Source organism: Scyliorhinus torazame, unplaced genomic scaffold, assembly GCF_047496885.1.
Source record: "Scyliorhinus torazame isolate Kashiwa2021f unplaced genomic scaffold, sScyTor2.1 scaffold_790, whole genome shotgun sequence".
In the NCBI taxonomy this organism is placed as follows: Eukaryota; Metazoa; Chordata; class Chondrichthyes; order Carcharhiniformes; family Scyliorhinidae; genus Scyliorhinus; species Scyliorhinus torazame.
In genome coordinates, this window is record NW_027308517.1 from 42878 (window position 1) to 68319 (window position 25442).

At 47.4% G+C, this 25442-nt stretch overlaps 1 protein-coding gene across 1 annotated transcript in view; it reads left to right on the forward strand.

Annotated features, from left to right (window-relative positions):
* Window positions 1–25442, forward strand: part of abca4a (ATP-binding cassette, sub-family A (ABC1), member 4a) — a gene marked incomplete at its 3' end in the record, with an annotated part of 68761 nt that overhangs the window by 26677 nt on the left and 16642 nt on the right. The window contains exons 2-5 of the mRNA XM_072494671.1: window positions 5534–5640; window positions 9316–9409; window positions 12201–12342; window positions 16950–17077. Coding sequence (XP_072350772.1) covers window positions 5575–5640; window positions 9316–9409; window positions 12201–12342; window positions 16950–17077 — 430 coding nt within the window. The remainder of the gene's footprint in view (window positions 1–5533; window positions 5641–9315; window positions 9410–12200; window positions 12343–16949; window positions 17078–25442) is intronic.

Consider the following 25442-nt stretch of genomic DNA (forward strand, 5'->3'; position numbering starts at 1 on the left):
GGTTCACCAATGTCCTTTCGGGAAGGAAATCTGCCATCCTTGCCTGGTCTGACCTACAGATCCACAGCAACATTGTTGACTCTTAACTTCAATTAGGGAAGGGCAATAAATGCTGCCTGCGACGCCCACGTCCATGAATTAGTAAATAAAATAATAATTCCGCATCCCACTGAGTGGTATTCTTGCCTGCAGATTATAGGGGAGCAGGAGAACTGTTGGGGGGAGGGGAGTTAGTGATTTTTCACCCATCCTACTTGGTGGGGATAGGCTGAGGGTGAAGTAAAAGTGAATGGAAAAAGAAAGTGCTTTCATGACAACCGGATGCATTGCAGCCAATGAAGTACTTATGAAATGCAGTCAGTGTTGCAATACAGGAAAGGCTTGCCATCCTGTTCCTGCTGGGTTAATGACTGTGGAGTAGATTGTTTGGCTCTCTGGTTCGGGCAGGGACCTCATTAATAGGTGGAGATTAGGGCCCTACGATACCATTAGGATTCAAGCATCAATTTTAACAGCCTATTGGATCAGTGCCTGTCAGATATGTATATTTAGATTTATTGTCACGTGTACCAAGATTCAGTGAAAAGTATTGTTCCGTGCAAAGTCCAGGCAGATCGTTCCATACATGAAAAACATAGGACATATGATAAATACACAATGTAAATACATAGACATAGACATCGGGTGAAGCATACGAAGTGTAGTGCTATAGTCTACAAAGTAAATCGTCTCGGAAGAAGAGGAAGTCCTCTAAGCTAAAACTTTATTTAGTGGGGCCAAGAGGGCAGGAGGGTCCTCCAGACCCCAGAACGAATGTCTGGATGTCCAATGCCCTGGGATACCCCCATTAACCTGTAAAAGCCAATGATTAGCAAGCAATAACTACCTGTTGTTTGGTTTGTCTTTACAAATTGTCTTTGAACAGGGGGTACCCAAGCACTGCTCTCAAAAGGGATAGATCACCACCGCTCCATATTAGCAACAAAACATTAGAGTCCATCTCCGGATCCCAGAAATAGGGGGGGGCGATTCTCCAAATTGGAGACTAAGTGTTCGCGCCAACATGAACACCGTCACTTTTCACGACGGCGCAAAACGGGCACGGGGACGACCGATTCTGTCCCCCACAGGGGGCCAGCACGGCGCTGGAGCGGTTCACACCGTTCCAGCCTCCCTTCCCAGCGCCAAATGGGCGCCGCGCCAACCTGCGCATGCGTGGGGGACTTCTTCATCGCGCCGGCCCCTACGCAACATGGCGTAAGTGTTCAGGGGCCGGCCGCGCAATAAAGTAGGCCCGGGGGGAGGGGGGAGAGAGGCTGGCCCGCCGATCGGTGGTCCCCGATCGCAGGCCAGACCCCATCGGAGGCCCCCCCTGGTGAAGGAGCCCTTTTCCCCGACCCACAGGCCGCCCCCCGACCCTTCATGCAGAGTTCCCGCCAGCAGCGACCAGGGGTGCATGGCGCTGGTGGGACTCTGCTTTTTCCGCCCGGCCGCTCGACGCATCCGGGTCGGAGAATCGGCGGCCCCGCCGATTCCAGCGGCCGGCGCCATGTCAAACGCGCTGGCGCAAATGGCGCCGATTTTCCGCACCTCTGGGTATCGCGCACTGGCATCGGGGCAGCGTGGCGCGGTTGCGGCGATCCTCGAGCCCAGCGCGGGGCTCGAAGAATCGCGCCCAGGAGATCTGCTAGTATGTACAAATTAGGAAACACCAAGCTGCCAAAACAAGCTATGTACCAGCAACAGTGAAGAATCATGGTAGATGGGCGAGAGAATAAAGAAGGAAGAGTTTGGAAAGTTGGAAATCTAATTGAAGATTAAACAAGGTCATTGATCTCTGTCCAGCCTCTCCTCCCAGACGGTTCCCTCATGCCAACTGAAGACCTTTATACCAAAACCAGGCTGATCCTTGAAGCCAAGTAGTCCACTTAGCTGACCATTGCATGAATCAGATGACCATTTGTGGGAGCATCTACACAGGAGATTTTCTTTCCCTGTTCTTTCTAGTGAGATATAACTGTTTGATTGCTGTGCCAGGTGGTCTCCCTTGATCAGTGGCAGGTTGATTCTGCTCCATGATCACCAAACTGATTTATTACAAAACCAAATGGTTCAAATGAGGCTCAAGATGGCCATTTGTTTCTTAAATAATTGCAAGATTTCTGCCTCCACCCATTTTAAGTCACTATGTTGAACATATTTGACCTTAACTCCAATATTTCTCTCTATTTGATCCTCCCCTTCCAGAATACAACCTGACTGAATTTGTACTGAGACATTGGGGAGCATGAGAGATGCATGGACTCCTCCATTCCCATCTTAGGGTTCCACAGAGCCTCTGGGAACTCTGACATGTGGACACACAACACACTGATTCTCCTGGTAGATCCACCTGTTGTTGCTGAGGAGGACTCTGCCTGTCCTCCATCCTCTGAGGGCGACTGGTTGCAGCTGACCCTGCCTCCCTGAATCCTCCAGCTCTATCACAATGTATGTGTCACCGTGTTTAATAACACACAGGACACATTGAGGTGTGCATGTCCACATTGGTGGAGGGTGAGCAAGAAAGCAATGGTGTAGGCTCTGAGGTATCTCCCTTCTTTTGACTTCTCAGAAACAAGTTGGCATTCAGTGCCATTTTGCAACTGGCCCTGAGGGAGGCATAAGAGAAAGTGGTGATGAGAGGTCAGGAGAGTCAACAGATGCTTACTTAGCTTAAAGTACTGAGATGACAGCTTACTGTGAGGGGAGCATTGCATACCTCAAACCTGGAGATATTGATCTTTTCAGCCTCTCTATGCTAGGCACCTATTTCCTTGTCTCCAGAATCCCTATGACTTGCCCCCCTGGTCAGAATAGTAACACAAGGTGTGGCACCTTTACTGTCCAGACTCTCTTCCTCTCTGCTCCTCCTCTCTCCCTTTCTCACTTGTGTCCATCTCCTGATTGGCCTGGCAGCTTTACATTTGCATAAGATGGTGCAGTCTGCCATTTCAGCTTCCTGTCCAGCAGCACTTTGCATTATGATCCCTCTTTATAGGTCATCAAGGGTGCTTGAGAGCACACACCGCTCCTCTGTTCGGGAGACCTCAGGTTGTCCCTCCTTTGTGTTTCGATGACTGCTGACCAAGATACATACCATCTGGGTCTATCTTTGGACTCCCATTGCCAGATCGAAGCAGATCCTTGAAATGTTTACAGCATGACACTCTGTTCTCACCACTCCCCTGCTGCTGACCTCGTTAGCCATCTCCAGCCATGTCCTCTTGGTGAGCCTGGTAGGGTTACCATTGCCACTGACCTGGAACAGGATGTTTCTGCATTCAGTCACTGTTCCAGTGAAGTGCAGGCAAAATGGGTCAGGGCTTGTTGGGGGAGGAGGTGTTGCCAGTTGGAATGGGATTGGAGAGCTACTGGCTGCTGGCCAATCTGATTGACCTGCAGCTCTCCAAGGTGGGACTTGCTCCTGGGTGAGGGGCGGAAGTCCCACCTTATGCCGTTCAACGCTTGCTAAGAGCATAATATGGTAGTGGGACTGTAGGAATCCGCAGGATGCAACCGCCACCCCCCCCCCCCCCCCCACACCCCCCACCCCCCACCCCCTTCATGCTTTAGTTGACAGGGGCTCAGAAATATTCAGTGAAGCAGTCTGACGGCAAAAGACCTGTGAGAAGGAGGCAACACTGCTTAGAGGAGTTAGAAAATTAGTTACGTCAGCAGGAGAACCTACTGATGTAGTTTTGCATAGTATTCATCATTACACAAAAACATGCTTATGGATCTGCTCACATTTACTGTTTTGAAATGAAGTAACAACAATTTGTATGAAATAGTGTTTGGTCTGCTGTCCTAGGGGTTGAAGAAGTAAACATGTGAAAGACCTGAATATCAGGCATGGGTCACAAGGGTGTACTATTTTTAATACTACTGGGTTATGCTGTCACACAAGTAAATTAAGAGACAACCTCCATTATACTACAAGTAAGATGCTCAAACTAATTATGGGACTGATTTGGCACTGAACCCTCAACTGTCCTCTAATAAATATGCCCTTCCTAACTGTGACCCTGTGCCACTCTAGTGTATCTGAAAGTATTTCCCGGTTTTTGTCCCCACCTTTTTTCACCAAAGATCCAGATGATTTTGCAAATTCCTGTTTCCCCTGGTGCATGCTGACATTTTCTATCTGGCCCTGTCCTATTAACTCCTTTTTCCCTTGGACTCACTTTAAGCTTGAAACTGGAACAATTCCAGCGTTGCTCCCCTTTGTGTCCAAAACCTGCGTTATTTATAGTACTGTCAAAGTGTGACCTTGGAGCTAGCTTACGGTTCTCCGGCACATTCGGAGTTCTTTACTCGACTAACACGGGTCTCAATCTCCTGCTGCCATACGGCTGCCTGTTTGCAGCAGCGTTTTAGTATCCGTATTCCGAGTTGGTCAGCATCCTTAATTTTTATTTTCACCAATTTTCTCTCCTCCGTCCTCGAAGATCCTGATTCACATTGGGGCTCAAGTTCCCCAGGTCCTGACTCTCGGTAGCTTCTTGCTCCTTGCTGCAAACCGCCTCTTAGTATCTCTCTCAAGTGAATATCCTTCGGATGAGCCGGGATGGTAACCGTGGCTGGCAGGCTACTCCTTAAGACGTGAGTGCTTTCTAACGCTGTGGCCTCAACAGACTTCGGTTAGGAAGGAAAGAAACCAGCAGAGATCCCCCTGGATGATGCTAGTGTGTTGGCATCAGATTAGAGAAGGATTAGGCTCAGTTGCAATGCTGCCCACAGTCGACTAGCCTGCCAGCACAAGGCTCAGACAGACGGGTGATGAATTACCATTTGGATGAGGTACCCAGGGCAGCAGTGAACCTTATCCCATCAAAAATCAATGACTATGGAACCATATCACAGAAAGGATCAGCTTCCGCAGAATTGAACACTGGGACCTGTTCCCCCAGCCAGACACGGTGCCCCATGTGACTCATTCAGTAGCACTTGCCCCTCTGAATCACAACGTTCAACTCGTGCCAGTCTATATTTTCGTGCTTTCCAGTGTGGTACCGCTGCAATGTGCAATGCTGTCGGCACTGTCTTCCAAACTAGCTGTTAAATCCTGCCTTTGGACGATGCAAAATACCTCATAGTGTCGCTGTGAAGCAGGATAGGGGAGTTATCCCAGGTGTCGTGGCTAATAATCCTTCAATCAACATCACAAAAGCAGATTACCCGGTCATTATCACATTGTTGTTTGTGGGATCTTGCTGAGCATAAATTAGCTGCGGTGTTTCCTGCATTGCAATAGCGGCCACACTTCAAGTATTTACTCGGCTGTAAACACTTTGACAGGGCCGATGGTTGATTGAAAGATATTATTTAACTTATGTCATTCTTCCTGGGAGCAAGGGAGGCTGGACAGGAAATAAATGTGGTTGATTTCCAGGAATGCCATATTTTGTCTTGAGTAGTCTGATGTATGGTGTCGGTAAAGGGCAGGTCTTGAACTAAATGAACCTGACAGTTTTATATTTGTCCTCTGCAGTACAGGCTAACTCTGCTACCTAACGTACAATAATAAGGAAAATGAGCTTCTGGATACACCTCCGGCTTCTCCTCTGGAAGAATTTCACATATCGGAAAAGACGGACTGTGAGTTACGGGATTTTATTAAGCCAATATCTTAATCCTTGCCTTTTCGCTATCTTCAGTGTTGCCTGTGAGTCGTGCGGGAGGTCACTGCAGAGCAGATCGTTAAAGGGGGAACTGTCTGAATGTTTTGCAAAATGTTTTTCCTTCCTTAACCCATTGTATCCCGAGGTCACTCACTGCTTGCTCCTGGACAGTTCCATTAATCTTGTTAGCTCTCTGGTTTTTCACTGAATTAACCATTCATCATGTGAAGCTTAGACAGTGTTGACAGGCTACTCAGTCACGATAGGATCATAACCAAGTACAGTCCAGTTTTTCCACACAAGTAATTGTCTGTCACCTGACAAGAATCATTGCTGAACTCTGGCTGATCTTGTTTCTCCCTTCCCTGGTTCTGGGGTAGGATGTGACCCATGACTCTGAAATCAAACTTGTTAGAGAGGAATGAATTTGGGAGCTGTGTTGGTTGTATATTTTCCTTTGGGCACTGATGCAGAAATTCTTGACATGTAATTTATGGAGGTAAAGAAGCAGTGTGATATTTGTTACAATGATGTCTCCAAATGAGGTGTTTGCAATGCAAATCAGTGCAGCCTGTACTCTCAACCCTTCTTGGGAAGTCCCTCTGGATATAGGATGTCTCTAGTTGCCTGGTTCGATTGATCCTGAGATGGTTGAGTGCGACGTGCGATCTGCAGATCCTGCAACATACAGGGCAGATGGTGCTTGGAGGGTTGTGAGCTCTCTCCGAATGCCTTGTTGAATGCGACTCCGCTCCTTTATTTCAGTGGCGTAAGAGGAAATGTGAGGAAAGAGTTTGTTTGCACACAGTGACTCCAGTGTGTACCATGTACAAAATATAGCAACATGCCAACATTCCATTGACAGCACCTCCCAAACCTGCAGCCTCTCTTACTTAGAAGGATAAGGGCAGCACGCACTTGAGAACACCATCACCTGCAAGTTCCCTTCCAAGTCATGTACTATCCAGACTTGGAAACATATTGCTCTTCTCTCATTGTTGTTGCATCAAAACCCCTATCAAACAGCACTGTTGGTGTATGTGCACTCGAAGAACTTCAGTGGTTCAAGTTGGCAGCTCACTGCCACCTTCTTGAGAAATTGAAGATCTGCAATAAATGCTGGCCTTGCCAACAATGACCCCATCCCAGGAACAACTTTCTGGCAGCTCTCGGCTGAACTCTCTGCATCTTCATTGGTACCACAATTTCCAATCCACGAGCGACTCCAGTCTGTTCGCTGACTAGTTTAAGATTGAGGGCTTGATTTTAAAGCTGAATGTTGCTATATGATACTGAAGGTAAAGGGAGCCAACAAGGTGAATCTGCATTGTCCTAAGAAATGGGATATCTTTATTTTTGAAAAGGCAATGCCATAATCTTGGAATAAGAGGTAGCAAATTTAAAACGGAATTGAGGAGAAACTACTTCACCCAAAGAGTTGTGGATCTGTGGAATTCGCTAGCCCAGAATGCGGTGGATCCTGGGACAGTGAGTAAATTTAAGGAGGAGTTAGACAGATTTTTAATTGGTAATGGGTTGAACGGTTATGGAGAATGGACGGGACAGTGGAGTTAAGGCCAGGATGCGATCAGCAATCCCTTGGCAGTTAAGAGTCAACCACATTGTTGTGGGTCTTTTGGAGTATTTCCTGTTTATTTCCTTTGTTTCCCATTTCTTTCATGTTAACTTTATTATTTTGGTCCATGGACCCATAATCGGAATGTGCCTTTAAGCAGAAGACTCAAAGTTGAAGCAGGCTGCTTGTCAGGACCCTATGCTCCTCGGTTTTGGAGAGAAGCCAGAATCCTCGGCACCGAGTGAATCTTAAGGAGTTGGATCGATTGGTTGACTGGCAACCAGTGCGTTGGCCAGGGACAGTCTTCTGCCTGACAATGGTCAGTGATTGGTTCCTGGTTGTTGCTTTCTGAGAGAACTGGGCAGAAGTGTTTAGACCTTGAAAGTGAAAGGAACGCTCTCTACCTTTCTTGCTGAAGTGAAAAAACTGCTGTATTGTTCTGAAAGCAATGAATGTCTGGAACACCCTTTGCTGTGAACCTGAAATGATGCTGAGTCTGCAGAGCAAGTAGACAACCTTGACAGAGAAAATCATCTCAAGCCTAGAAGGAAGACGTACCCAAAAGAAAGCCTGAACTTCAGAAAGATATTGCCTGGAAGTGATCTCAGTGCATCAAAGATCCTTATCATTTTCTATCCCTTTCCACTCAAGTGGGGTGTGTCTGTATTATAGTTTATTGGGCTCCACCAAGGGTCGAGGGTATTTTAAATTAAATCTAATTTCACCGATGTTGTGCCAGTGGGTCAAGTGGGATAGGAATTGACCATGCACTAGCCCAGGATTTTGTGATAGTCTGGGGTTGCATGTGGGCCGGACCAGGTAAGGACAGCAGGTTAAAGTGCATGAATAAACCACTCTGGAGTTGCATGTGGGCCGGACCAGGTAAGGACAGCAGGTTAAAGCACAATTTTGTGGTCACTGTTACTGGGATTTGCTGTCAATTTCAATTTTGTCTCCCCCCCCCCCCCCCCCCCCCCCCCCCCCAAAAGTAGTTGTGGTTCAGTAACACTCTTGCCCCGGAGTCAGAACTCTATGGCACTGCAGAGACTTGTACACAGAATCTGGCCAACTCTCCAGTGCAATACTGAGAGCACTGCACTCTCCGAGGTGCTGTCTTTCAGATGAGATGGTAAACTGAGGCTCTGTCTGCCCGTCGGTATAGGTAACAGACACTATGGGCGAGATCTACTGGCCGCGTCGTGCTCGAACGGGAGAGCGACATGGCCCCTCCCACTGGCTTCCTGGCAGCAAGGCGACGAGATCAGGAACTGCCCACAATAGGTGTGACCAAGCCGCGCTTGCAGAAGTAGGCCTTAAACCTACTGAAGCCTACTCATCCAGGGTCTATGGGCCTCCCAGCACATAACGGCCTCCCCAGTGAGTCCCCACCCAGGCGTCGTTCAGTACTGTTCCATACAAATGTGGACCAGGTGGAACGGCACCCTGAGGTGCTATCAAAGGCCCCTGGGTGGTTAAGGACAGGTCAGGGTGGCCCCCTGGCCTTCCCCCTGGAATGTGGGCACCTTGGTTCTGCCTGGCAGGCACCTTGGCACAGCCCGTAGGGGCCATGGCCATGAAAGGAGGTGGATGGGGGGGGTGCAGGGCAGGTAATGAGGGGCACCTAGGATGTTGGTGAGGGCCCTTGAAAGGGGGGGGGGGGCTGAAGAGGCGGGAAAAATGAATGTGAAGTGCTTTGGGATAGAAGGCAATGTATTATACATGCAAGTTCTTCCAGTCTTAAAGCTAAATTAATTTCCCACTCTCCCCATCTGACTTTCCTTCTCATTTTATGAAATATGCATCAGAAATAATGATTATTGACAAGCCGAAGGACATATGCTGGTCTGAGGTGCTCATGAGTTGGTTTTGACCAAGTCTGATGATTTTAGCAAAAAACGAAACAAAATAGGTATGGCATTTCAATGCATTATTATTCTATCAACAACCAGAATTAACAGGTTATTGCTGCAGTCTCAGGCACATTGAAGAGGACTTTGCAGTACACCATGTTCTATGTGCAACGAGTGTTAAAATCTGCATTAAAGATTCTGAATTCCTACGGTTTTTGTTTTGCAGCTTCAGCTGATTATCGAGCTACTGTGGCCTCTCTTTCTCTTCTTTATATTAGTCTCAGTGCGTCAGACCCATCTCGCATATCAGCAGCATGAATGTAAGTAAATGGTACTTGATACATGAATGCGCTGTTTTCCAGTTTTATCTCCACCAAACCCCTCCACTGCCTTGAAGTCTATGCTAGGGGTCAGTACCCCAAGTGCTGCCTCTCGCTCGGGTATGGATGCGGAGAATTCTATTTCCCCGACTGGAGTTCAACCCCAAGAATTACAGGAAAGCAGTGAGGTAAATTCTCCGCCTGCGGGATTCTCCATTCCGCCGGCAGTGCATGCCCGCCTGCGGGTTTCCCGGTGGTGTGGGGTGCTTACAATGGAAAATCCCGTTCGTCAGCAGTGGGAAGGGAGCATTCCGTTGCCAGCGACGGTGCGCCGCTGAGAAACACGCGGCTGGGGAAGTGGAAAATCCACCCCAATGAGTTCAAAACCCCTCAAAAGTACTCTGGTTAATCTTTTCTGTACTGCAACGGGTTCTGCAGATGCTGGGTTCTGGGCCTCGTGTAGGTGGCAGTTCAGAATGTGTGAACGTTTAAAGCGATCGTCAGTAGGATGGATGGGCGACATGGGGTTGGGGAATAATTTTGTGTATTGAAATGAGAGAAAGCTACCATATGTGTTTACTGTGCTTATCACTGGATTTTGACCCATGTCCACCTCCTCCCTTCTCTCGATTCCCCCTTCCCCCTCCTTGGGAAAGGTAAAATAGCAAAGTCTTGTAGCCAGTTCTGTTGAAATATCTCACCAACTCCAGGAGTCCACAAATGCATTGTTCATTTCTCAAACCTTCCCTCCTTCTGCCTTCACCTTACAGCTTTTCCAAAGCCCAACTCAACACTCTTCTGTCTTCACCAGATTTCAGCAGGAATCCTTGGGTAGTAATCAGGAACTGCAATTTTTTTTTTTTAAAACCCCAATTAATTCAAAACAGAAGTCCATTACCCAATCGAGGCTTTTAACAGGGCATTAGATTATTATTTGAATATAAATAATGTGCAAGGGTATGGGGGAAAGGCAGGAGAATGGCAGAGTCCTAACTCATTTGGAGAGCTGGTGCTGACTCGATGGGCCAAAAGGCTACCTACTACACTGCACGTGTGTCTTGATACCGCATGATACGGAGGGCATAAAGGCATGCGGAGGCTTGTGTGATGTATAGTTTCCTGTATAGTTTGGTGTATAGTTCCTGTGCATATGTGGGATAAAGTAAGTAAAGTCGCCACAGACCCAGATGACCATAGGCTGCTTTCCCCTTTGAGGTGAGAGAGCTGATTGGTGGCGATTTAACCTGAGAATCACCACACTTCAGGCAAGTGGCAAGGTTGAGAAGGCAGGGTCTTCGCGAATAACCTCAGCCGGTACGGGAATTGAACCCACTCTGCATCACCAACCAACTGTTCAGCCAGCTGAGCTAAACCTGCCCCCCACCCGCTGCCGTTACACGTGTAGTATAATGCTGTACAATGTGAGTTGTGTACAACACCAGTTCCTCATCTTTTCGAGGAAGAGCAGCCAGTAAACCCAGACTGTGAAAATGTAGCCACATTGAAGAATATTACCCAATGAGTTGGGACATATGCCATGAGATAAGTTAATGCAGAGCAGAAGGGTTTTGCCAACATTGCAGTGACTGGCAGAAGGCCAATACTCCAGGGTAAGTATCACTCCATAGCTGATTGCACATAATGGAATACTTAGAAATAAAAGATGTCTTGTGAACCAGATTTTTGGGGCTCGGAGTCCCTCACTGTTCATGACTCTCTGTCCTTGCTGTATTTTAGTCCAGTACAATGTCTATACTTCTCTTGCAATTCATTTGGCACCACCCCAAATTTCAAAGGAATCAATTTCTGCTGCGTAGTGGCTCCTTACAGCCCCTGAGCTGTCTAAGTGCTGTTTGAACAAACTTTCTCTCGTTCAACTGAAGCTTTCATTATGAGGTACATAGACTGATCATTTCCCCCAAGATTATTTTTAATCCGAGATCCTGCTGTGCAGCTGGCACGAGAAATGGCATTTTTCTACAATCCTTGGACTGGTGCATGGGCTCAATGTTTGGATCGAATAAATAGAGCGTTACTCTGTATATAACTTATGGATTTACCTGATCTGGTAGTGCTTGATAGGGGTGGATTAGATGGAGCTTTACTCTGTATTTAGCTTGCGCTGCACCTGAATTGGGTGTGCTTAATGGGACACTGGGAACAAAACTTTACTTTGCATCTATTCCCTGTACATGACCTGGGGGATACTTAATAGCCAAAACAAAATAGGCTCCCTCCCACAGCATTAACTCGTGCAGTGATGAGTTATTGTTACAGTTGAGAACTTCAGTTCAGATTTGTTGACTCTTAGCAGGCCATTTTCCCAATTAAGTGCGTGCATCAGGAGGGGCGAGGGCTAGAGTGCTTAATGGTGACAGTTTTCTGTTTTTACATGTCCAACATGAGAGTATGTCCATTGAGAAACTGGACTCCCAGCTGAGTATGGGAATGGCCTGGGACGAGCAGTGTCCCTGACGGGTGTGGTTTTGAGCTTGATAGTAACAAAATGCAATTTTGCCATCAGTGCATGGACATAACTACTCTTCAAATTCTAATTTACTTTACCCTCAGTGAACACAAGCATCATGGCTGCTTTATTTTTGTACTCACTCCTCTAGACTGTTTGCTGATAGCTGATTTTTCACATCTGTGGTCAGGCCTTCCAGTTACACCATGTTTAAAGTTCTGTATTTATTGCATTTACTGTTTTTTACTCCAACAATGTCTAGAAAATAGAAACTGAGTGGGAAGGAGAAGTTTGCCGTTAAAGTTTGCTCATTGCTCTTGACAGGTCATTTTCCAAACAAAGCGTTACCATCAGCAGGGATATTGCCATGGATACAGGGAGCCATCTGTAATATTGAAAATCCATGCTTTCCACAAGCTACACCGGGAGAAACGCCAGGAGTTGTGGGGAATTTCAACCAATCCATGTAAGCAATGGCAGAACATATTCTGTTTCACCTCCGAAGTACCTGTGTATCCAACCAGTGCAGAGCAGCAAGGAATTCATGCTGAACGAGTGCAGCCAGGACAATAGAAACAAGCATGAGGAAGTTGTCTGATCAAACTGTACAGACCTCTGGTCAGACTCACCAAGCGATGAGAGAGAAATTCCAAGAACTGGAGCCAGTACCTGGGGGATCATGAAACCCAGAAAGCTAGCATACGGGTGCGGAAGGTAATAGGGAAGGCAAATGGAATGCTGGCTTTTATTTGAAGGGGCTTGGCGTATAAAAGTAAAGAGGTGTTGCTGCAACTGTACAAGGCACCAGTGAGACCACAAAAACAGAAAATACTGGACAATCTCAGCAGGTCGGACAGCATCTGTGGAGAGAGAACGGAGCTAACGTTTCGAGTTTGGATGACTTTGTCAAATCTAGAGAGACCTGGAAAAGGGGTCAGATTTATATTGTAATGGGGGGGGGGGGGAGGCGTGGAGAGGTGGGGCTGGATAGGGAACCAGCTATAGGTTAAGAAAGACAAAGATGTCGAGGACCGAAGACAAAAGGAATTTAAATGAGGGTGATTAATGCTAAGAAGGGTGCTGATAGTGACGCATAAAGAGATTATAATGCGTGACTGGCTGAGCAAAGGTGAGCAGGGTCTCAAAGGGCAACTGGGAACAGTTGGCCCAAGTGGAGTGGGGAAAGGGGGGGGGACAATGGTGGGGGAAAAACAGATCAATGGAAGAAATAAATTGATATAAATAAAAATGGTGTGAAGGTGGAGGAGAGAGAGCTCACCGTTTTCCCTAGCCCTCCCCTGGAACGTGGGCACCTTGGCACTGCCAAGTGGGCACCTGGGCACTGTCACCCAGGTGCTGCCAAGGTGCCCAGTTGGCACTGCCACACTCGCAGGAGCACTGCCAGGATGGCAGCGTAAGGGTGCCCTGGTGCCACGGTGGCACTGCCCAGGGTCAGGGCCTGAGGGGGGCAATGCCCATGAAAGAGGTGGAGCGGGACATAAAGGGTGGGGAGGGTCCAGGGGAGGTAAGTAGGGGCCTCTTGAGAGGCTGCAGGGGTAATGGGGGGTGGGGGTCTGTATTGGGAGGGGGGGACCCCCATAGCGGGGTGTCCTCACTTGGGGGGTGTAGAGTAATGCTCGTGTGTGGGGAGTGACATTGCCCATGGGTGGGGGACCCACAAGCTCACTTCGAGATCAGGTTCAAAATGGCGACCTGATTTCTGAGTTCCGCATCCGAGTGCTGAAAAAAATTCTAATTGCGGGATTTTCATAGAATCATTGAATTTACAGTGCAGAAGGAGGCCATTTAGCCCATAGAGTCTGCACCGGCCCATGGAAAGAGCACCCTACCCAAGCCCACACCTCCACCCTATCCTCGTAACCCAGTAGCCCCATGCCCCACGCCCGCCCTGAGATGTGAAATTCCCGCCAGAGGTCAACAGACCTTTAAATGATCCCCCTCCTATCCGTGACGATTCCTGCGGTGGGCATGACCGTAAAATCCCGGCCTAAGTGTGGCTAAGCTGGAGAGAAACTCCCCAGGGTCCAAAAAAGTGACGAAGGGCGGGATTTACCAATCCCGTCATTGTTAAAGGGATTTCCCGGTGACTGCACCCCTCGTCAACGGGAAACCCATGCCCCAGTGTGGGACCGGAACATCCCGCCGACATGACCAGCCAGTAGATTGGGCCCTAAGTATCGTTAGATAGCGGTGGGGAATTGGTGGGAGCTCCCAGCTAAACCTGCCACAAATGGCACTTGAAACCTTTTCGTCAAATCATGCCATAAGATTCTTCCGGGGTTAGACAGGGTAAATGTTGGCGAATGTTCCCGCTCATGGGAGGGTGTCAGACCAGAGGGCAAAATCACAGAATAAGGCTCATTTTGAGACTGATTTGAGGAAGAATTTCCTCTCTGTGTGGTGAGTCTTTGGAATTCTTTACCTTGGATAGCTGTGGAGACCGAGTCCTTGAACATTTTCAAGGCTGAGATCAACAAGTTTTTAATTAGTCGGGGAATTAAAGGTTACAGAGTTAAGGCAGGGAAGTGGACTCCGTGAGTGTTAGATCAGCCACAATCCTATTCAATGGCAGAGCAGGCTCAAAGGGCTGAATGGCCTTCTCCTGTTGCTATTTCTGATGGTCTTATGAGACTGACCTCCATTGTAAGGGTCTGAGATATGAGGAAAGTTTGGAGAGATTGTGGAGCTGAATTATCAGTTTGGGGTTTGGACCCCATTGTATGGATCAACTGGGGCCCCAACCCTGCAACAGGTTGGGAATAGTCACCCAACATGGTTTTTTTTTTTGTAACATTGGCCAAATAATGGCCAGGTGGCACACTCGCTGTTCAATTAAGATGGGATATCGAGGCCGAAAACCCAATAGGAGACTCTCCACAACGGCAGATCGGCAGCCTCTCAAAAAGGTGGACACAGTCTATCTGTCACCCTGTCTGCCAACTGGAAATTCCAGTTGACTCAAGAGGTCCCTTAGCTAGCTTTGTTGGCTACCTGCTGTTTGTGGCCAAGGAGCCACCTTGACCCAACCCAGCCTATTTCAAGATGGCTCTAGATGGGGCTGTGCCAGCTAACTGGCACACTTGCCAGTGCGAGGAAATTCCACCTGCCTCTAGTCCCACCCCCATTGGGCCTTGAAAGTGCGGCACTTAGACTTTGCAATTTGAAAATGAGCATTTGACGGAGTGATCTTAAAAGGTGAATAAAATTATCAATGAAACAGGAATGTTTAATCCAGAGTATACCCTTCAATTAATTGTAGGGTAGAACAAGGGGATACAGACTCAAATTTATGGATAGTAGATTTGGTTATTAAAGCAGAAAATTCTTCGTACAAAGTGATCAATGTTTGGAATTGGCTTCCAGACGGAATAATTGAGGTGAAAGTCTTGGAATCATTTAAGAACCAATTGGATTCAGCAATTAAGACTTTTTGACCGAATGAAGTTAGGTGGGCTATCCTCATCTGATATTATCTAATGACTAATTTCAGCTCTCTCTGGCGTCATTGCTTCCCAGCACCTATTTTGGGTCAGTGGCATGGTCTGTTTGAATGGGAGATGATGAGACAGCGTGCCACAGCTTAAAAGCCAAGTTTTCAGTTCGTACTGGAATGTGGATCCGGCCAAGTAGAAACCTCCATGACAGAGATCCAGAGCTGCACTGTGATTAGCAGTAGGCATTCATTTCAGTATCCTGGTACATTGGGTACCTGCATCATTACCAACGCTCTCTTTTGCTATTTTGCACTCTTCTCACTCCTCTTTTTCCGCAGACTTCATTTCTTCACATCCCATGAATGCTGAACCCAGGGACAAATAACGGAAAGCAATAGCATAAATATACACTCTATCGCTGAAGTTAGCCATTGCTGAAAGGCTTTAGCAAGAGTTGTCAACACCAAAAGTAAACCTCTGAGCTTCCTGAGCCACACACAGTGAATGTCCCAAGCTTGATTACTGCTCTGTATCAGGTTAGCTGAACTCAAAATGCGAGAGCATTTGGGGGCTTTGGGAATGGTCTTTCCTCACCTAGATGTGGGAGGTAAAAGAAAATCAACCAGGATTCTTGTTCATCCACATTTTCCAGAATAATGATGAGGAATAAGTGAGAAAGATGCAATGCGGTTCATGTTCAACTTGTAGCCTGGTGGCATTCCTCATCGATCTCTGCGCTTGAATTGGCACTGGGGTGGGATAAAGGGGTTCTATTTACTTACTGCCATACCTATTTAACCAGTCACTCTTTACCAACTCTCCCTACCTATGATTCATGGCTCAGTTAAATGCTGCCTTTATCAACCATGAAATTAAAGAATGAGGTACAGCATGTTAATATAATAAAGCAATTGAAGAATTCTGTTATATTTGGGCTGACGTTTAGTGAGTAATTTCTAATACAGCAGTATAATGAAAGTGTGAGAAGATGGGATGAAAGTGCGTGAGTGCCAGACTTTTCCTCCTGACTTTGAGTAACCATGGACATATTTGGAGAGCAGAAGTAGAGAAAAAATAGTTGACAGTTTTCAATGAAAACCGTATTATTACAGGATTGAGGTATTATGATGTCTGAAGGGGAGATGGCGGTGTATTGGTAGTGTCATTGGATTAGTAATCCAGAGATCCAGTCTAATGCTCCGTGACACGGTGGCACAGTGGTTAGCACTGCCGCATCAGTGGCAGGAACCCAAGTTCAATTTCAGCCTGGGGTGACTGGAGTCTCCTCCTGGTTCCTCCCACAGTCCAAAGATGCGCAGCTTAGGTGGATTGGTTGTGCTAAATTGTCCCTTTTTGTTCAGGGATGTGCATGTTAGGTGGGGTTACGGGGATAGGGCAGAGGATTGGGCCTAGTTAAGGTGCTCTTTCAAAGGGTCGGTGCAGACTAAATGGGCCGAATGGCCTCCTGTACTATAAAGATTCTATGTTGTATCTTAACGGTGCTGACAGTTCAGGAGGGAAAAGTAGCTTTCCCTTGCTAAATGTAGGAGGAAAGAGACCACTTTGACATTTTGTTTCACCCTATTTCTGAATGTTACTTTCTTCTGTGTCTGTGCAGTGTTTCCCGCTTGGTTTCTGATGCTCAAAAGGTGCTACTTCACGCGACCCAGGATCACACTCTTCACAGCATCCATGAACTCATCAGTGCATTGAAAAAGTTCAGTGAAAACAGCCCTCCGCTGTCTGGTATGAGTGCTTTGTTTCATTGAATGTATTATTTGAGTTGATGCAAAAACTTGGTAATTATTTCCTTCGTATCCCTATTAGTGCCTTATTCAAGAATGTTACCTGTTGTTCCAGTATTTCTTCATAGTCACAGCTCCTTCCTGAGGAGCTGTCTCCAGATCCATATCTATGGTATTTTGCTCCTGTATCGCTTTGATTCTTCTCGGATAAAATACCTGTGGCTTTTAACCATAAGGTTGTATAAGCTCTCGGGTTTTAAAATTTATAAAAAAAGAACCAAAGGAGAAACATTTGTCTTTCTTTCAGTTTTACATATTGGTAAATCAATTGTGTACTTCCATCAATTCTTTTTTTAAATTGAGAATCTTTGCAAACTGATGGTTTCTCAGCTAGACCATTGTAAACTGACAGCAATTGAAATTTAGAGCTGGATCCGCTCAAATGAAATTGAAGATCAATAATGCAACAAAAACCTCGGCTCTACTCAATGTGGCATGAGTTTGAAGTGCTGTTAGAATAATGATGTTGTTTTCCATGACCTCAGGTTGTGATTGGATTTCTGAGCTTGGGCTGTCACTTGTTACTCTTTATTTGTGTATTCTAAGTGGTAGCATACTTGTATTTGTGTAGCGCCACATATCAAAAAGTACTTTGCAAAGTGGACAGGGTCTCGGGATGAGGGGCCAATCATTTATGTTTAAGATGAGGAGAAGTGACTTCATTCAAGAGTTGTGAAGATCTGATGCCTGTGAGGGGATGTGCCCCGATGCATAGTGGGGTTTGCTCCAGTGCTTTGGAGGGTGGAAGAAAGTTTATTCTTAATAATAATTTAATAATCTCTTTTGTCACAAGAAGGCTTACATTAACACTGCAGTGAAGTTACTGTGAAAAGCCCCTAGTCACCACATTCCGACGCCTGTTCGGGTACACCGAGGGAGAATTCAGAATATCCAATTCACCTAACAGCACATCTTTCAGGACTTGTGGGAGGAAACCAGAGCGCCCGGAGGAAACTCTCACATGCATGGGGAGAACGTGCAGACTCCACACAGACAGTGACCCAAGCCGGGAATCGAACCTGGGACCCTAGAGCTGTGAAGCAACAGTGCTACCCACTGTGCTACCGTGCTGCCTACAGCGCAGATCGGGACGCCCTTTAAAGATGCTGCCCCAATCTCAGTGGAGTCAACCTTGCCAGCTCCATCAGGCCCCACCCCACCAGAGTGAACACAAACCACGTCTCCAGATTAGTGCCAGAAAATCTGGTCAGAAAACCTAGCTATGCATCTGGAGAGATGCACATCGGTTTTCAGTCTGAACTTGTCACTGAAAATTTTGAGAAAGTTCTGCCCATGTTCTTGTATGAAAGATAATTCATTGTTATAATTGAATTAATTTGAAGTGCAGTGACTTGGTGTATAGGCAAACGTGGCAGCTGTTCTGTACCCTGATTTTCACCTTTTATAGAACACCAAATTCAGTGCACAATTTAAAAAAAAAAAATAAAATTAATTCTAAGAAAATTTTAAATGATCTGTGACTCAATTTTCTCAAAGTACCGCTTTCCATTATTCTTCGTTAACTTTAGCTTTGTAATTTTACATTGAGGCTCTAATTAAGAAAGAAATGTGTAAAATATACCAACAATTGAGGTCACCTTTGTAACAAATCGGGCGGCACGGCAGCACAGTGGCTAGCACAGTTGCTTCACAGCTCCAGGGACCCAGGTTCGATTCCCACTTGGGTCACTGTCTGTGTGGAGTCTGCACTTTCTCCCCGTGACTGTGTGAGTTTTGCTCCAGGTGCTCTGGTTTCCTCCTACAAGTCCCGAATGACTCGCTTGTTGGGTGAATTAGACATTTCGAATTCTCCCTCTGTGTACCCGAACAGGCGCTGGAATGTGGCGACTAGGGGATTTTCAGAGTAACTCCATTGCAGTGCTAATGGTAAAGTTCTTGAAAGTGTGGCTGAGCAGAGGGATCTAGGTGTCCATGTACATAGATCCCTGAAAGTTGCCACCCAGGTTGATAGGGTTGTGAAGAAGGCCTATGGAGTGTTGGCCTTTATTGGTAGAGGGATTGAGTTCCGGAGTCGGGAGGTCATGTTGCAGCTGTACAGAACTCTGGTCCGGCCGCATTTGGAGTATTGCGTACAGTTCTGGTCACCGCATTATAGGAAGGACGTGGAGGCTTTGGAGCGGGTGCAGAGGAGATTTACCAGGATGTTGCCTGGTATGGAGGGAAAATCTTATGAGGAAAGGCTGACGGACTTGAGGTTGTTTTCGTTGGAGAGAAGAAGGTTAAGAGGAGACTTAATAGAGGCATACAAAATGATCAGGGGGTTGGATAGGGTGGACAGTGAGAGCCTTCTCCCGCGGATGGATATGGCTGGCACGAGGGGACATAACTTTAAACTGAGGGGTAATAGATATAGGACAGAGGTCAGAGGTAGGTTCTTTACGCAAAGAGTAGTGAGGCCGTGGAATGCCCTACCTGCTACAGTAGTGAACTCGCCAACATTGAGGGCATTTAAAAGTTTATTGGATAAACATATGGATGATAATGGCATAGTGTAGGTTAGATGGCTTTTGTTTCGGTGCAACATCGTGGGCCGAAGGGCCTGTACTGCGCTGTATTGTTCTATGTTCTATGTTCTAATGTAAGCCTACTGGTGACAATAATAAAGATTATTATTATCATTAATCAGTCACATCTGCAAGGGCTGTAGTTATATAGTGTTATTCCGTGGCTGCATTGAACCAAAAAGGTGTTTAATTGGTCGCTAAATAATCTTTATTAGTGTCACAGGTAGGCTTACGTTAACACTGCAATGAAGTTACTGTGAAAAGCCCCTAGTCGCCACATTCCGGCGCCTGTTTGGGTGCACAGAGGGAGAATTCAGAATTCATTGAGGCACCCCCCCCCCCCCCCCCCCCCCCCCCCCGCATCAAGTCTTCACAACTCTTGAATGAAGCCACTGCTCCTCAGAATGTCCAAATTACCTAACTGCACGTCTTTTGTGACTGCCTGCCTCAGTAGCCACACTGGGAGAGGAGAGTGCTGATGAGGCAGGCAGGGCAGGATGGGACGCCTTGGAGATCCTCCTTCCAGTTAAGAAAATAAAAAGTGAAAAATTGAGGAGGTCGAGGGTCGGAGGGAAAACCCCACAGAGATTATTGAGGCCCCAAGTGCCGACAGCCATGAGACACTAGAACGGATGGGAAACCTCCCTGAAGGACTACAAAGAGCAATCCCAGAGTTGCTGCACTTGGGCCTGCCCTACGACCACAAGGCAAGGCTGCCAGGATTGGCAGAACGTGTACAGTCCAGGCCAGACGACAAAGCCAACTCCGGCCAGGGCTTTACAAATCAACCAGCCCGAACAGGAAGAGTTAATGCACCCCTGCTCCCAAGGTGGCCTCAATCCAGAGCAAATTCCAGGTTAACGGTCACCTCCTGGGACTGGAAATAGACACGGGAGCCACCGTCTCCATTAGAGTGGAACAGACTTTCAGGCGGGCATTCCTCCCCTAGGCCTGCGAGATACCAGGGTCAGGCTGTCCACGTACACATGGAAGCCATTACCCATCAAAGGAACTGCCCTAACCCCAGTCACAATGAGCAGCAGACGGCCGCCTCCCCTTAATAGTAGTACAAGGCCCAGGACCCAGCCTTTTGGGCAGAGACTGGCTGAAACAAATTTGCCTGGATTGGCATCCAAATTTTCAAATGGGCACCGGCAACTTATAAGAAGTCATAGGGAAGTACCCTGAGATATTCCAGGAAGGCCTCAGAAAAATCTACGCAGACCTAGAGTCCCAAGCCAAATACTTCAGGGCACGGCCAGTCCCCTATGCCCCACTCAACAAGGTAGATATCGAATTGAAGTGACTGGAGAACCTAGGCATCATTCACCCGGTACAATTTATAGAATGGGCTGCACCAGTTGTCCCAGTATTGAAGCCTGACTAGGCAGTCCGCCTTTGCAATGACTATAAGATGACGGTCAACAGAACCTTCTGCCTAGACCAGTACCACATATTCACAAAACTAGATATGAGCCATGCATACCTCCAGCTGGAACCTGATGTGGCATCTGGAAAATGCGTGACTTTAAAAAAAAAATTTAGAGTACCCAATTAATTTTTTCCAATTGAGGGGCAATTTAGCGTGGCCAATCCACCTACCCTGCACACCTTTTTGGGTTGTGGGGGCGAAACCCACGCAAACACGGGGAGAATGTGCAAACTCCACATGGACAGTGACCCAGAGCCGGGATCGAACCTGGGACCTCGGCGCCGTGAGGCAGCAGGGCTAACCCACTGCGCCACCGTGCTGCCTTAAAATACGTCACTATTACTATCCACAAGGTACTTGAATATACTCGTCTACCTTTCGGAGAATTTCGGCATGTGCTATTTTCCAGAGGGTGATGGGAAACATCCTTCAAGGATTGTCAAGGGTACCAATATACCTGGGCGATGCATTAATCTCCAGAGCCACATAAAAGGACCTCCTGTAAAATTTGGAGGAAGTCTTCCAGCGATTCTCCAATGCAGGCATTTGCCTTAAAAGAGAAAAATGTGTATTTCAGGTTACGCTGTCGACAAGGACAGCCTACACCCCATAGAAGACTAGGTAAAAGTCTTGTCCACAGTCCTACTTTGAGATGATTGGATAAATGTCACCGTCACCTTGTGCTGCAGAAGGTCAGGTATTCAGCAATGAGATGAATGACCAATTATTTATTTGCAAAGTCTTATGGAGGGAGAGAAGTTGGCCAGCACGCCAGGTAAACTCCTGGTCCATAGTGCCATAGCATCTTTTATGTTCACTTTAACAGAAATCAATCCCTGGCTTCTCATTCAAAAGGCAAAGTGCCTTTTTGAATCAAGGTAAAAATGAATCCTCCCAAATAATATATATTACCTGAATCTCTAAAGAGCAGCATCTGCTGCACATGAATATTTCTATTCCTCACAACATGTGGTACTGTGGCCCCAAAACTAACATTTCATAGATGAAACGTGGGTTTATTCCATCCGAGACTAATGAGGTCAGGATTTTCTCTCCTTGATGGGCATACAAGTTTGGCATGAAATTATTTTCTGATAGTCTGTTAGACTTTCAAAGACGGAATATATGGCACAAAACGACATGAGTTCATCAATGGCTGTTAGAAATGAGCTAAGTATTTGGGGATTCGAGGGACGAGGGAATGGACTATGATGCACAGCGAATTTGACAACGTTGGTGGAGGAGATTGGGGTGGGATTTTAAGAGATGGGATACGTTACACTTGACACTGGCAGGGAGGGTGCAGGTGGTAAAGATGATTATGCTGCCCAAAGTCCCTGTTTGTTTTCCAGACCCTATTGATCATTCTCCCTAAGGCCGCCTTCTGGAGACTGTGATTTAGGAGTTTATATGGGCGGGGAAGGTGTCGAGGGTAAAGAGGGCTCTGTTACAGAGGCAGAAAGGGGGGTTGGCGCTCCCAAACCTGCTGCATTATTACTGGGCGGTGAATGTGAAGAAGGTGAGGCGATGATGGGGGAGTGGGTCAGAATGGAGGAGGAGTCATGTAGGGGGTCCAGTCTGAGGACTATGGTGACGGTTCCGCTGCCACTAGCTCCGGGAAAATATATGGGGAGCCCGGTGTTACAGTCGACGCTCATGGTGTGGAATCAGCGGTAGAGGCAACTTAAGAGGGGATGTCGGTGTTGACACCACTGTGCGGGAACCATAGGATTAAGCTGGGGAGATGGATGGGGTATATGGAAAGTGGAGGGAGGCAGGACTGGTAAGGCGAAGGACTTGTACTTGGAAGGGATGTTTGCTACTCTGGATTAGCTGCGGTAGAGTTTTGACTTGCCGAGGAGGAGTGAATTTAGATATATGCAGTTGAGGGACGTTGTGCAAAAGGAGTGGAGGACATTTCACAGGTTGTCGGAGTCCACCTTATTGGAGAAACTGCTGCTTCCAGATGAGTTGGGAGAGGGTAGGATTGGGGATATACATGGGCGGTTGGGGCAGCAGGAGGGTGGCACAGATGGTGAAGATCAAGGAGAAATGGGAGGAGTTGGGGGGGAGACGGGCTGCGGCCTTTGGTGTGAGGATGAGCTTGATCCAAGTTCAAGGTGGTGCACAGGGTACATATGACCCGGGTGAAGATGAGTGGATTCTTTCAAGGGGTGGCCGATGTGTGCGAGAACTGTGGGCAAGGGCCGGCAAATCACGCGCACATGTTCTGAGCTTGAGAGAAGCTGGAGAGTTACTGGGAAGCGGTGTTTGGGGGGTTATCTAAAATTGTGGGATTGAAGGTCAGGCCGGACCCAATGGTGGCTATCTGTGGGGTATCGGAAGTGCCGGGGCTGCTGGAGGGGAAGGGGGCTGATGATGTGGCCTTTACCTCTAATTGCCGGCGAAGGATCTTGCTAAATTGGAGGTCGGATACACCGCTGAGGGTGGCGGCCTGGCTGGGGGACTTGTACGATTTTCTCCAGTTGGAAAAGATTAGAGTTGAGGGGGTCAGTGGAGGGCTTCAATACAACCCCACACCTTGTACCAGGTGTGTACTTGAAGCAATGTCAGGCTGCATATGTGCTTTAATATTACTCGGCTACTAGCACCTCGTATCACTCGCACATATCGAAGTGGTGGTATTGGATGGGGAAACAAATTCCTCAGCCCATCAACATGCATTCATATTAAGTGCAGACATGGTTGGAAGATTAGAACCTTTGCAAATCCACTGATGGAACAAATGGGTTTCCACATTACAAAACAGAGCTCAGCACAATCAGCAACCTGCTGTAAAATATAAGGAGGAATAACAGTAATAAAGGTAACTTTGCCCAGACAATAACATTTAAAAAAAAAAAAAAGACCCTAAAAGCTTAGGCTTGATATAGCATTGATCATTTTGGCTACAGTTAAGCTGAAACCCAGTAAATAGTGATGGGAGTGTATAGATGCATCTCTTGTGGGTGCAAGATGCAGGGAGTCAACAGATAGCTATCGGTGCTTCACGTTTGATATTCTTCAATAGGAAGTGACTCCGCCTTTCCTCCAGCAGTTGATTAAATATAGCAACACAAACCTGCTTTTAAAGAAGAATAGAAACTGCACAAGCTCATAGCTTTGAAGGCTAAAGACGGTGACAAAACACCATTATTTAAAATTAGAGAGCAAAGAGCAGGAGACAGAATTACCAAGAAAAGACAACTTAAACCAGCGATGCACGATCAATTACACAAAGACGAGAGTTGGCTGCAATCGAGGCTTTATTACACCAAGGTGTGTGGCCTCCTACAGCAGCTGGCGAAATGGCCGCTGTACGAGGAGCACACATATTTATATTCCGCCTACTGGGTGGAGCCAGCAGGCAGGGAACTACCCCCGTACCTGTAGTACAGGGCCTTGCCACAAAGCACCTAATATATACATCAGTGGTGATTACCACATTCACCCCCTGTTAAAATTGAGTCCGGCGGGGGTGGTGGAGAACTATATACAAGTAGATGTTTTAAAGTACAGAAATTAATTTTTTGAGTCCAGCGGGGGTGGAGGAGAGTTATACAGAAGGATGATGTTTTTTTTTTTTAAGAGTCCCGATCAAGTTACAGGTTCAGTCGGTTCGGGGCCTTGATCTGCCGTTGGGAGCGCCGCAGTGATGGCGGCGATTCCGGTGTCGGTCTGGTCTTCGATGACTCCGGGAGCATGCCGAAATCCTCTTCATCCTCGGGCGTGGGCAGGGGGAGAATGGATTGTCCTGGGGCGGGGGTTGCGGCTGGGGGAGGGGAGGGTGGCGGAGGGGTGTGTGTGTGTGTGGAATCAGCTGGTGCCAGGTTCCTGAGGGAGACAGTATCTTGGCGGCTGTCTGGGTACGCTACATAGACGTACTGTGGGTTGGCGTGGAGTAGCTGTACCCTCAACCAACGAGTCCTCCTTGTGGAGTCGTACGTGCTTACGGAGGAGTACGGGTCCTGGAGCTGCAAGCCAAGTCGGGAGCGACACCCCGGAGGTGGACATCCTGGGGAAGGCAAAGAGGCGTTCATGGGGTGTGTCATTAGTCGCAGTGCATAGGAGCGACCGAATGGAGTGCAGTGCGTCGGGGAGGACCTCCTGCCCGCGTGAGGCCGGGAGATTTCTGGACCATAGGGCCAGTTGGACGGCCCTCCAGACCGCCCCATTCTCCCTCTCCACCTGCCCGTTTCCCCGGGGGTTATAGCTGGTCGTCCTGCTCGAAGCGATAGCCTTGTTGAGCAGGAACTGACGCAACTCATCGCTCATGAATGAGGATCCCCTTTCGCTGTGGACGTAGGCGGGGAAGCCGAACAGAGCGAAGATGGTGTTGAGGACTTTGA